The following is a 12,447-nucleotide window of genomic DNA, read 5'->3' on the forward strand; positions in this document are numbered from 1 at the left end:
CCTTGCATTCACGTTATACTTAGGTCACGAAGATACGGTTATATTGCTCAGTTAAAGCGGGGCTTTATATGTTGGCTGGTAGATTAAGCTGCCGCGTCATACCGATCCAGGTATCCATACGGTGCCTTTCATTGGGCGCTTCCTCGAACTCCGCAACACACAGCCTAGAGAAGCAGACGTAGTAAAACTAGGAATTAGCGAAGTTTCAAACAAAGGCTTTCGCCTTATCGCACTTTAGTGACCCAAATTGCCACCTAAAATTTTTGATATTGAGACACGCGCTTTGAAGGACGCAGAGGCACGCTTTCTTGTAAACTTGAGTCTTTATCTCAAAAACTGATTGCATGCGTGTCATTTACTTCACTTTCTGTTGTGCAGGTAGATATTGTTTTAGAAAGCTAGCTTGCACGTTCAATAACTAGTTTTTCGCTCTCGAAGCTGGACGTTGTTTTAATATATTTTTACATGGTCTATTGATGGCGTGCGAAATTTAAGGATAAAAATGTCAAGAACGAGGAAGTAATACCGCGACATTTTTACTTGCTTATCTGAAAAATCGGGAACGCTAAAAACGACCCGAACGTAAAAAAAGCTGGCTGGAGTTTAGTTCTGGGTAACGTTAGTTGAATTGCGAAAGCAACGGCGGAAGCTTCTTCTGCCTGCTGCATTATTCCTCTGTCCCGCCCTATCAGTGTAAGGTGCTACATTATTAGGAAACTGTCTTTTTTTTAATTTTTACTTCGTTAATCACATAAATTAGTAATGTAATCTGTTAAGGGATAGATAATATATATATTGTCCCTTGGTGGTGACAAGGTCGATGACACAAATAAAGAGTCGGTGACTGCAATGAAGAAACTCTTATTGGGCTGACTTGCGCCGCAAGGGAACCAAGTAGCTTGGCTGCGGCGATAGCAACAAACATGCTCGTCGATCGCCGAACTAAGAAGGCCCGTTGCACTCGCCAACGCTCAATTTAATGCTGCTCAGAACAATCTAGATAACGTTGCTAACTACTACTGGCACGACCTGGAACAATGTAGAAACATGCGCGAGTGATCGGAAACTTCTAGGCAGATCTCTGCGAATATTATGCGACAGCGAAACTGATAAAGGTGTGTCTCGCGACGTCGGGCATTAACAAACAAAAATTACAGAGCTGATACGCGAGCCACAATTAGAGTGATAAGGCCGCATGCCGGCGTCTGCTAATATACAACAAATACAGTTATGTAGGTTGCGTGGTATTACTCCCCCTTAAGAACATCATCTCGATGTTTGTAAATAAACAAAGCAACTTAAATAGAATGATCACGCAGTTGCAACACCACAGAGTCTTTACCGCGCGTAATAAGGCTTCAGGTGAACAACATGTACGATTTCGGGGGGCGCGTCACCGTTGTGATCTTGTCGTACCATCAGGAATGACTTCATACTCGAGTTGTCCGACGCGGCGAAGGATTTTGTATGGCCCAAAGTATCGACGCGGCAGCTTTTCACTTAGTCCACGGCGGCGAATTAGAGTCCAAACTCACACTTGGTCTCCTGGATTGTACTCTGCATGGCGTCGTCGTAAGTTGTATCGTCGGGAGTCGGTGCGCTGTTGGTCTTTAATACGCAGCCGTGCAAGTCGTCGGGCTTCTGCCCGCTGCAGGTAGGCGGCGACGTGAAAGTTGTCCTCGTTGGTTATGTGTGGCAGTATTGTATCGAGCGGGGTGGTGGGCTCCCTGTCGTGCACAAGCTTCAACTGGGTAGCCCTGATTGTCTCCTGGACTGCCGTGTTATACTCGAAGATCACGTACGGCAAGATGGCGTCCCAGGTCTTGTGTTCAGCGTCGAAGTACATGGAGATCATGGCCGCGATTGTTTTTTTCATGCGCTCCGTAAGGCCATTGGTCTGCGAATGGCACGCAATTGTTTATTGATGGCTCGTATCACTATTCCAGGATGGCTCGCGTAAACCCTGCCGTAAACTCCGTTCCCCTGTGTGTGATGATGCGATGCTGTGCCAACGGAGTTTGACGCACCTTCGGCGCTGAAGAAGAGCACTCGCTGTAGCTTTTACGAAGAGTGCGTATCCGGCCTTGTCTGCTCGGGGGAGCGCTGGGTTGATGTCAGAATCGGGCTTATTGGCTCGGTTGGGTGCATCGTCTTCAAGTTGGCTGGGGAGGGCGAAGACTTCTCGGGTGTTCACTAGCTCGTCAAGGAAAGCAATAGTTATGCCCTTGTTCAGGTGCCGGTAATTGTCGGTGAAGTTCGTGACGAGCACACGAGCTTGTCCATGACGGAAACAGACGATGCCTTTTGCGATGCCAAGTCCTCTGTTCAGTAACAACTGAGAGTTTCCTTCGACAACCCCATCCGTGATTACAACTTCTTTTGTAACCACAGGGATGATAACGTTTGATCGGTGCAGTACGGTCAATTCTCCGTCGAGAACGTTGAGAGCGACGTGATGCGTCGAAGTTCTCGTAGCAGGTATGGCTTTGTCGGTCGAGAGCTTGATGAGTTTGGATCAGAGGTCTTTGATCGCTCGATGTTCGTTCAGAAAATACATACACAGAATCACGGCGCGGGAACAGTGCTGTAGGATGACGAAGCTGGTAGGATAGGTTTGTCCATATACTGTAACTCTTGCTGTGCATCGCCCCGACGGCGTAATAAGGTTACCACCAGCGGGGCGGATTAGCGGGCCGTCCCAAGTGGTCGTCCCCTTCTTGAGCTAGGTGGCGAAATCTCCACTGATAATAGAGTAGTCGGCCCCGGTGTCCACTAGGGCGGTAACCATGCGTCCGTCGACAGCAACCTCGAGGTAGCTTGTTCGCGCCCTAGTATTGCACGTTGGCTTCGGTGTTCGATCTCTGCTTCGTACTCATGCTGAGGTCGCGGCCGGGGCACACCACCGTCACGTCGCTGGGTGGTGATGTCAACTTGAAGTCTGTTCGTGATCTCGTCGACGTTGTCGTCTTGTGAATTGGCGATTTAATGGCTGCTTCTTCGTGACTCATCGTCAGCGATGGGGGACCTTCGTGTTTTCGCCGTGAAGCAATCTAACCTGCAAAGGTTGCTCTATTTGGTTTCCCCTGTACGGACATGGGGACCTTGCGCGCACACTGTCTTCGTAGGTACGGCCTGGCGACGTAAAGCGGGCGCTGTACGGCGAGAGTGAGCATGAGAGACTAATTCGGGACGCGTGCTTTCCTCAATCCAAACTACATATCAAAATTCATAATAAGAATATGAATCCCTTCTGCCGGTTTTGCGGGGAGAAAGACAACTTCGAGCATATGATCTAGGCGTCCAAAGTCCATGAGCCTCCCTCAGAACTCTTGATTGATCCCTCTTAAGAAGATTGGGACAAGCTAAGGTCCAGCGATCACCCTGGCATTCAGTTCAAGGCCGTCGAATGGGCCGGCGTTGCCAAAAGTCTCCACGGCCTGTGGCACGCTAGCTGACTTCCCCTATTCCTCCCACTTATTGTGAATAAAGTTTTATCAGCCTCAGCCCACCCGCAGGAAGTTGTCGATTGCTTGTGGTCGCTTGCCAGTTGTCGATGGGGCGTCGATAGCGAAGCCGCGCAGGCCGATGCGCCTGTAAGGGCAGTGGCGTAGGGTGTGGATTGCCTCACCGCTATGGAAGGATAATGGCCGGTTGTTCGCGGTCCGCCAGGCGTCGCATTTTCTGGGGCTTGGGGGTCGTTGGTAGGCTTGATGGACGGGGGCCGCCATCGGCTGCCCCCGCTCCATCGGCTGTTCCATTGACGGGGGCCAGGATGAGGCTTTCGGGAACAGGACGGTAGCGACGAGGGCCAGGAAGGCCACGTCGGGATGCAGGATGACCTAATGCAGCATCATAGTTCATGGCTGCTGCTTCTTGCACTGGCGCGGACGGAGCCGTCACTTGAGGAACACCCAGTGCCTGCTTGACTTCTTCACGGACGACGTGCTCGAGCGTAGCCACATGGGGTTGTTGGAATGGCGGCAGCAACCGGCGGAGTTCTCGCACGATCTCCCGGATGAGGTCCCGAAGGCTCTCTATGCTCTCAGGTGCGCTGCCCTAGGGGCTTGTGTGAGACAGGCTGGAGTGGCCGCTCGTAGTGGAACATCCGAGTGTCCATCGTCCTCTCGATGGTCGATGCTTCACTTTCGAATTCCGCAACGGCTTTTGGCGGATTTCTGACCAGCCCCGCAAAAAGTGACTCTTTAACGCCTGGCATTTAAAAATTTCGCTTGCTCACCTTCGGCCATGCTAGGGTCGGCGCGGCGAAAAAGGCGCTTCATTTTCTCTACGTAGACCAGGACTGGCTCGTTTGGGAGCTGAAGTCTTCATTGGAGGATGGCCCGAGCTCTTTATGTTCGGATTGAACTTGCAAAGGCCATCAAAATCGCTGATTTGAATGTCCCCTAATCCTTTAAAGGAGTCTCGTGATTTTCGAACCAAACTCGGGCACGTCCTTGGAGAAAAAAGTAGACTTGCCTGAGTTTCACAGCGTCGTTCCAGCCGTTGAATTCTGCCACACGGTCGAAAAGGTCCATCCAGTCTTCCGCATCTTCACTGGGCAGTCCTTGGAAGACGGGGGCTCCCGATGTTGCACGAAGACGACTGGTGCTATTGACTGGGGCTTTTCCAAAGTTGATGCCTTCCGGAGTCGAACGGGGTCAGGCAGCAGACCATGTTCGGGTTGTAGGCCTTGGAGTCGGCGGCTGGCTCGGTGACCTATAGGCTGGTCCCACAGGGCGACACGTACAAGGCTGAGGTCCTCGCTTGAAGGATCAAGGGCAGCATCTCGACCAGATTTCACGTGTTGGGGACAAGGTCGATGACAGAAATGAAAAGTCGGTGATTGCACTAAAGAAACTCTTTTTTGGGCTGACTTGCGCCCGCAAAAAAACTAAAACTTGGGAATGGTGATATCACCAAAGGTGCTCGTCGATCGTCGAACTAAGAATGCCCGTCGCACTCGTCAACGCTCAATTTATATTCTGCTCAGAACAATCTAGATAACGTCGCAAACTGCTACTAGTACAACCTGAAACATTGTAGAAACATACGCGAGTGATCAGAATCTTCGAGACAGATCTCGGCACATCTTGCACGACGACGAAACTGATAAATGTGCGTCTCGCGACATCGGGCAGTAAAAAAAAAAATACAGAACTGATAGGCGAGACAGAATCAGTCATAAGGCCGCATGCCGGCGGCTGCCAAAAAAAACAACAAATACAGTTTTGTAGGCTTTGCGGCAATATATATATATATATATATATATATATATATATATATATATATATATAATTTGAAAATTGAGGGGGTACCTTATTATACACAAAAGTCAGCGAAGCGAAGGAAAGCACCAGGAATTTCTTTTAAAATTGGGGCTGCGAACATGAAGTATCACTGTAATCTATAACGGAGAAATCATAACTAAATGCGCAAGATCTGAAGAAACAACCGCTGCCGTTATTGGGATCCGAATCCAAATTGGGGTAAATACTGCAGTATTTTTGCTAACAGGCAGGTATTACACTGAAATTAACTTTTTATTAGGCTGACGTGCACCTGCAAAAGAACCAAGCAATTCGGCGGCAGCGATAGCAGCTAGCGTCGGTCGTCGAAGTAGGAATGGTCGGGGTACTAATTCTGCTTCAATTGAAAGTCGTAAGGGAAAGGTCTCAATAAAGACGCCAAATATGACTCGCACAACCGAGAACATAGTAGGAATAGACGCTCGTGGTTGGGGCATTGTTTGATACATCTCGGTGCATCTTGCGGAAGAAAGAAAAATGATAACAGCGTCTCGCGATAACGAGCATTCACAAAGTGTGCAAAATATTTCCGTCAGCTAAGTGATAAGGGCGCATTCTAGTGGTTGTTGAAAAGCAAGGAAAAAGTTTAAATGGTTCGCGGTCGTATTTATGGATATTCGACGAATACATTTAAGTTACATCATTGCTTATTCATTGGCAAAGCAGGCAAAATCAAGCTGCCGTGTTGAATTCCACCATGTCTTTTTTTTTGCTTGCAGGGGTATCTGAAGGCATCCTTGTGATCGCCACATCTGTTTACACCGTGTCCTACTTCAGGAAGTACAGGAGTGCGGCCATGGGTCTCAAATATGTGGGAGTCTCTATTTCTGGAATCGTTGGCCCTTTGCTGCTGTCCACTTTACAGGAAAAATATGGATTCGAAGGGTTATTCCTTGTCCTTGGTGCGCTGAATCTGAACCTACTACCCTTGACTCTCATTCTGAAAAGTCCAAGACCCACCAAACTGCGGTCTGACTGTTTAAGGAAAAACGCAACAGATGAAGAAAACTCAGCGAAACCTTCTTTGAGACTCGCACAGCGTGAGCCTGATCATCGCCCAGATGTAGAGGAAAAACAGCAAAGACCACCCACAGATCGTCGAACTTGCTCACAGCAGAGCAAAACGCCGTCAACAAGGGCAAACGACAGTTTATGCAGTCACCACCTCACATCAAAATCACCAGGACCTGCTCTGGCGGCCTTAAATGCTCCGGATGACAATGAGAATGCCGATAGTGTCTTTCTGCAGGCTTCAATTATTTTGAAGGCACCGGCTTTCTACGCTTTACTTGTCCCTTTTGTTGCCGCTGACTTCACGCTTCCGTTGTTCTCGTCAACCATAGTGGACTACGCAAGGGACAAAAAAGTGCCCATGGACGCTGCTACAATTCTCATCATGTGCCTCTCCACAGGTGGGCTATGCGGCCGACTCGTGATTCCCGTTTTATCGGATAAGATTCCCCACGGCCGATGTGGCGTTGCGTCCGTCAGTTTTGTGCTGGTGTCGCTATGCTTCCTCATGATGCCACACCTGCAAACTTATCCAGCTATCGCTGTAGTGACTGTGATCACCGGTCTCCAGCATGGCTACTTGTCGACAATCAAGGCCGTCCTAACTGCCGACTACTTGGGAGTGCACAGCATACCGGTCTCCTGGGGTCTCGAGGCACTGGTGTCACTGCCTCTCACCTTCTATGAGCCTTCAATTGTGGGTGAGACCCAAGTTAACGATGCAAATATCGCTGTGTTGTCGCGTCCCGCTCTAATTAACTTATCTTACGAGTCAGATGTATATGCCTGCGCACGCAGTACGCATTTGGTTTGCAATTGCAAGCACGTAGAGAGCACGTGCTTGGTAGTGGATATAAAAGATTATACTGCAGTGAAGTGCGAATGAGAAAAATGTAATTTTTCTGACAGTGCAGCCTATCGGAGATTGCTAGAGCCCTAGTATTCTATTCAGAACTTGTAAAAACTGCTGGATTATTTCCAAGTACAAAGTCTTTTGAATACATGCTTCACCCACTACTTAGGTTTGTCGTAAGCGGCAGGCACCGTGCGCGCCTTTTGTTGGTTTCAGGCAGCAAAAGCGGAATTCGGGGTCAATGACGACCTGCGGCGTTGTCATCAAAAGGCCAGGCAAGGAAAGAGGCGCAAAAGAGTGTTATATTCTGAGAAGCATCTTGCAATTCGTCATTGCCGTATTGCATACAACCCGCTAGATGCTTTTTGTCATGGGAAAATGAAAATACAATGCACTGGTAAAAGGAAAATCTTCAAGCATAGCTTAAATCAGTACTGTTCAAGAAGCTGTACTCAAAGTAGTGTAGGTGGGGGCCTAGGGACTGAAACGTGGGGGCTAACAAAAAGCGTTCCATTTCAGTTCAGGGCAACGCCGAGAGCTATGGAACGAAAATGGTTGGCGTATAGTTAAGAAATAGGAAACGGGCAGATTGGGTCAAAGAAATAACGCGAGTTAATGACATTCTAGTGGAAATCAAGAAGAAAAATTGAGCATGCGCGGAGCATGCAGTACCTATAGCCCATGTTCGGTAAGAGTAACAAACTGCATTCCAAGCAAAGAAAAGAATAGCAGGGGGCGGCAAAAAGTTAGGTGGGCGGAATTGGTTAAGACGTTCGCAGGGGTCAGGTTGATGCAGCTAGCACTGAATGGGTTGATTGGAGTAATATGGAAAGGCCTTCACACTGCAGTGAGTATAGTCCGGCTGATGAGGATGGTAGTGATGACGAATGAGGGCTTCGAACTTAGTCGAATTATGGTGGATTAGCGCGGAAGCGGCGAATGAGATATGTGCGTTCAATGCAATCGCCAACGGCATTTTTAAACCTCAGCCTGTGCATGCTCCCCGTACTGTGAGTGCGGTATGAGTGCTGAGTTCAGACAGGCAACATGAAATGGTTTAGGGCACCAATCCACTATTTTGCGATGTCTCCGCATATGCTCTAAAGCTGTAAAGCACGCCCGTGTATCTAGAATAAAAAGTGTCCACATTCATGCGTGACGTAAATATATAAGTTATTCTATTTATGAATGAAATAAATACCATTGACCAGAAATTTAACGCAGTTCTTCGGCTCAAGATATGAATGGGTTGAGAATGACCGGAGATGTTGTTTTAAGGGAGATGCACATTTTTTGAGAGGCGCCGGGATTGCTTTTTAAACCTTCGCGCATCAAGTCAAGAGCGTGTTACTGCTAGGTCAGGACATCGTTGCCTGCTTGCTCCAGGACTAATTGACCCAGTTGGTACTTCCATTGTCTTCGCTTTACTCGTTCTGGTTTGAGCGACGAGAGAAAGGGTGCTCTAAATCAAGAATAAAAACTGCTCCCAGATTATGACATGTGCGTTGCAATGATCCAAACTCCCAGCTTTAGGATACCGTCTTCAAGCTTCAATCTTGCATAGTACCCAGAAACACGTGAACAAAAACACAATACTGGCGCACACTACCAACTGTAATATGAAACAAAACACGCATTCTTCTTCAAAACTCAGCCACAACTTCCACTTCTACTCCCAAGCACATTTCACTCGCACACCTCTTCTTTGCCAAGCAGATGTCTAGCCAACAATAAATGTTAGCAGCACAATTATCCCAGTCCATCACTCACACCATCCAAGCATGACAGTCACAACTTCCACCGCATAGACACACACTGAAAAAACCACCACACATCTCCAGCTGCCACGTATAACATTTACGTTGACTCCTTCTCTTCATATAGGCCAATCTTCCGAAACATCCTCAGTAAGACATAAAGTCCACCCAAAAAGCACCTCTAATAAACACAAATCCCTCCAACAACTCAGGAGCATTCCTCAAGAAAGGACATTTCGTTTTTGCGTAGAGACAGTGAGGGTTCACTAACACATGTGCTATCTTTCTTTTGTGTCCAAAATGCCTTTAAAATTTCCTGGGCAATCAGCAACGGCTCACGCTTGCACTTTTGACAATGAAGGGGTAAATTTGACCAGTTCCCATTCTCCAGAAATTTCTCATGCTCTTTTCTTATATCAATAATACACCTCCAGTTTGGCCTACATATACTTTTCCACATGTCAGTGGAAACTCATACATCAATCCCACCACACAGCCTATTAAGCGCTTGACATGTCTCTTATTACATTCTGCTTTCTTACTCTCCCTTATTCTTGCACACAAACCGCCCAGTTTCGTTGGCGCAGAAAACTCAACCGAAACATCATACCTGCCTGCCACCTTCTTCAGGTAATTCGCCATTCTATGAATGTTTGGAAATTCTTGCGGGTGTCTATTTCCAACTACGCTGCAACCATTCTTTTTCCTTTCATTTTTTAAAGCGTCTCTGCCACCCCGCAAATAACCCCGCCGGCAATCTGGACAACTAAAGCCTTTGCATTTGATTGATAAAGCTAGCCTAAGCCATATGATCACAGGACTTCAACAGCGCTGACTCCAGACAAAGAGAAGCAATCGCTCATTTAAGAGTGTTTGAATGGGCTGACACGTACGGAACACGCTTTGCCATCACAAATTTTTATATTTAAATATAGGACCTGCAGTCTGCTATCGACAGGTACCACAGGTAGCACAGGTGCATGGGTAAAAGCAAGCTTTTTTCCTTGTATCCTAACCATAGAAGGGCACTTTTAACTTCCTGCGTCAATACAGAGCCCTTACCTATCATCACTAATAAATCATCAACATACCTAAATATTTTTATACCTGGACCATTAAGGAATGCAGAAATCGCTTTGTCAACTGAATATAGACTATAGATATAAATATAGATAAAATGTAGAGAAATATATATAGAAATAGAAGATATTGCAGAGGCTAGCTTTATTAATGAAATGCAAAGGCTTCAGATGGCCGGATTTCTAGGTACAGTTATTTGTGGGGTGGCAGAGACTCGTCTTCAAAGAAAGAAAGGCGAAATACGAGTTGCAGCGAAGTTGGGAAATAAACGTCAAGAATAAGTTCCTCACGTTCATAGAGTGGCGCATTGCCTGAAGGAGGTGGCAGGCTGGTATGATGTTCCGGTTGTTTTCGGCGCCAAAGTAACTGTGTAGCTTGTGTGCAAGAATAGGGAAGAGGCACAATGTGTCAAGGGGCATGTCAAGCGTTTTATAGGCTGTGTGGTGGGAATGATGTATGAGATTCAACTAACATGTGCAAAAGTATCTTGCCATACCGCTGACCATTTTCTGGCACCACCAAGTGGCCGAATGTCTGGACACGTGGCTAAGCGTCATCCTCGTCTCTCTCGAGTTTTCGCTTGATTAAAAACGGCCAGCTCGGTTGTTGTGCTGCTTGCTACGTTTGTTGGTGACATTTGGTGGATTGTGCAGGATAAGATCCCATGTACGTTGCCCCCGAAGACTTCAGTGACGCTGCTCGTCAACGCGTGGACGCGACTCCTGTCAATAAAGCCAGCCGTCGCCTCCGAGGCCTACAACCTGAGTTTGAACCGCTGTCCATCCCGCTACGAACCATGACATCCACTACGAGCAGCCAGACAAATCAGCCTTCCAGCAACGCCCCACCGTTCGTCCTCCTCGCACCGCGATCACCGCCATAATTTGATGGTGACCGGTTAGAGGATGTGGAAGACTGGTTGGCCAGTTTTGACCGTATGGCTGCATTTAACCAATGAGACGACGAGCGGAAGCTAATGAATGTGTACTTCGCGCTGCAAGACTCGGCCAAAACGTGGTTTGAGAACCACGAGGCGTCCTTTGTCAACTGGGCAGCCTTTCGCCGTGAGTTGCTTACAACATTCAGCTCGAGTGCACGCAAAGAAAATGCAGAGATTGCAATTCGTTTAAGGTCTCAACAGTCAAATGAGAGTGTGGCCATGTTTGTCGAGGACATGACGCGGATTTTCAATCGGGCCGACCCTACCATGCCTGAGGCAAAAAGAAGGTACGGCACCTCATGCGCGGGATGAAGGAGCAGTTGTTCGCTGGCCTCATTCGCGACCCCCTAAGAACTGTCGCAGATTTCGCGAGAAGCTACCAGCATAGAACGTTCCCTGCAGGAACTGAGTACCCAATAGGGCCGCCAGGCAAGCTTAGCGGCCGCACCCTGCTGCGCGTCCGTGCCAGCAGCCAGGGACGAGGCATTGCGAGAGCTTGTGAGGAGCATTGTCCGCGAAGAGCTGCAAAACCTCCACTTGAATGCTCCCTCTGCAAATAATTATTCTACCGTGGACGTCATCCGTGATGAAATTCGGCGAGCGGTGCAGCCACCACCACCACCTGCACCACAACCGGAGCCATGCGTTATGACTTATAGTGATGTCTTACGTCGACCTGCCCCCAAGCCAGTTCCATTCCGCCCCGTTGTCGGACCACCGCCTCGCTACATGCGCCCCGTCGAGCAGCAACAAGATCTGCGCCCCGTCGAGCCGCAGCAATACCAGCGTCCCGCTATCAGCAAGGCGCACTTGTGGCGCACGCCCAAAAGACGGCCACTCTGTTTTCACTGCGGCGAACCTGGTCAGATTCTTCGAAATTGTCCATACCGGAGAATAGGCTTGAGAGCATTTCCACCAAACGCGCCTCGACCCCGCTATGGCGAAAGACCACAGGAGATTGAGGAGTACCTGGCTGCTAACGAGATGCAGCCAACGTCACCCCAATGGCGATCGCGATCGACATCTGCTAGGCGTTTTGCTTCGCCCAGTCGGTACTCCTCCTCTGGGCAATTCAGAGGCACGTCCCCTCACCGGGAAAACTGAACACGGCAACCTCCGGGGGTGGGGCCGCCGCTACGTCTCCGATTAAACAGCCTCCACCCGACAATTTGACGCGACGGCCCGAGCGGCGACGACCCGATCCAATCAATCAATCAGTTTATTTCCAGTTTTCTTTAGAAAAAACTGAGGGCGGCAAGATAAAAGCAGTCATTACGACCGCTTGACAAGCCTCGCCACCCCTACAAAGAGGCAGTTACCGACGTGCTGCGAACGCATTGTTTCCGGGGAAATTTTCGTAACCGCCGACAGTTGTGATGTGACCGCACTTGTGGATACCGGCGCGGATTTCTCCGTCATGAGCAGCCAGCTAGCCACGGCACTCCGTAACGTTCTGACGCCTTGGTCTGGGCCAATGATGCGTACCGCCGGTGGTCATGT

General features: G+C 48.6%; 1 protein-coding gene across 2 annotated transcripts in view; it reads left to right on the plus strand.

Annotated features, from left to right (window-relative positions):
* The window catches only part of LOC146195686 (monocarboxylate transporter 14-like), a 43,135-nt gene that overhangs the window by 25,421 nt on the left and 5,267 nt on the right, over positions 1-12,447 (plus strand). Inside the window, exon 3 of one of the 2 annotated variants that reach the window (XM_084596258.1) lies at positions 6,026-7,018. In XM_084596258.1, the coding sequence (XP_084452384.1) occupies positions 6,026-7,018 (993 nt within the window). Of the gene's footprint in view, positions 1-6,025; positions 7,794-12,447 lie in introns of those variants that run through there. The other variant, XM_084596257.1, reaches the window with a different exon arrangement.

Source organism: Amblyomma maculatum, chromosome 3, assembly GCF_055883805.1.
Source record: "Amblyomma maculatum isolate TAMU_Amacu chromosome 3, ASM5588380v1, whole genome shotgun sequence".
Lineage (NCBI taxonomy): Eukaryota > Metazoa > Arthropoda > Arachnida > Ixodida > Ixodidae > Amblyomma > Amblyomma maculatum.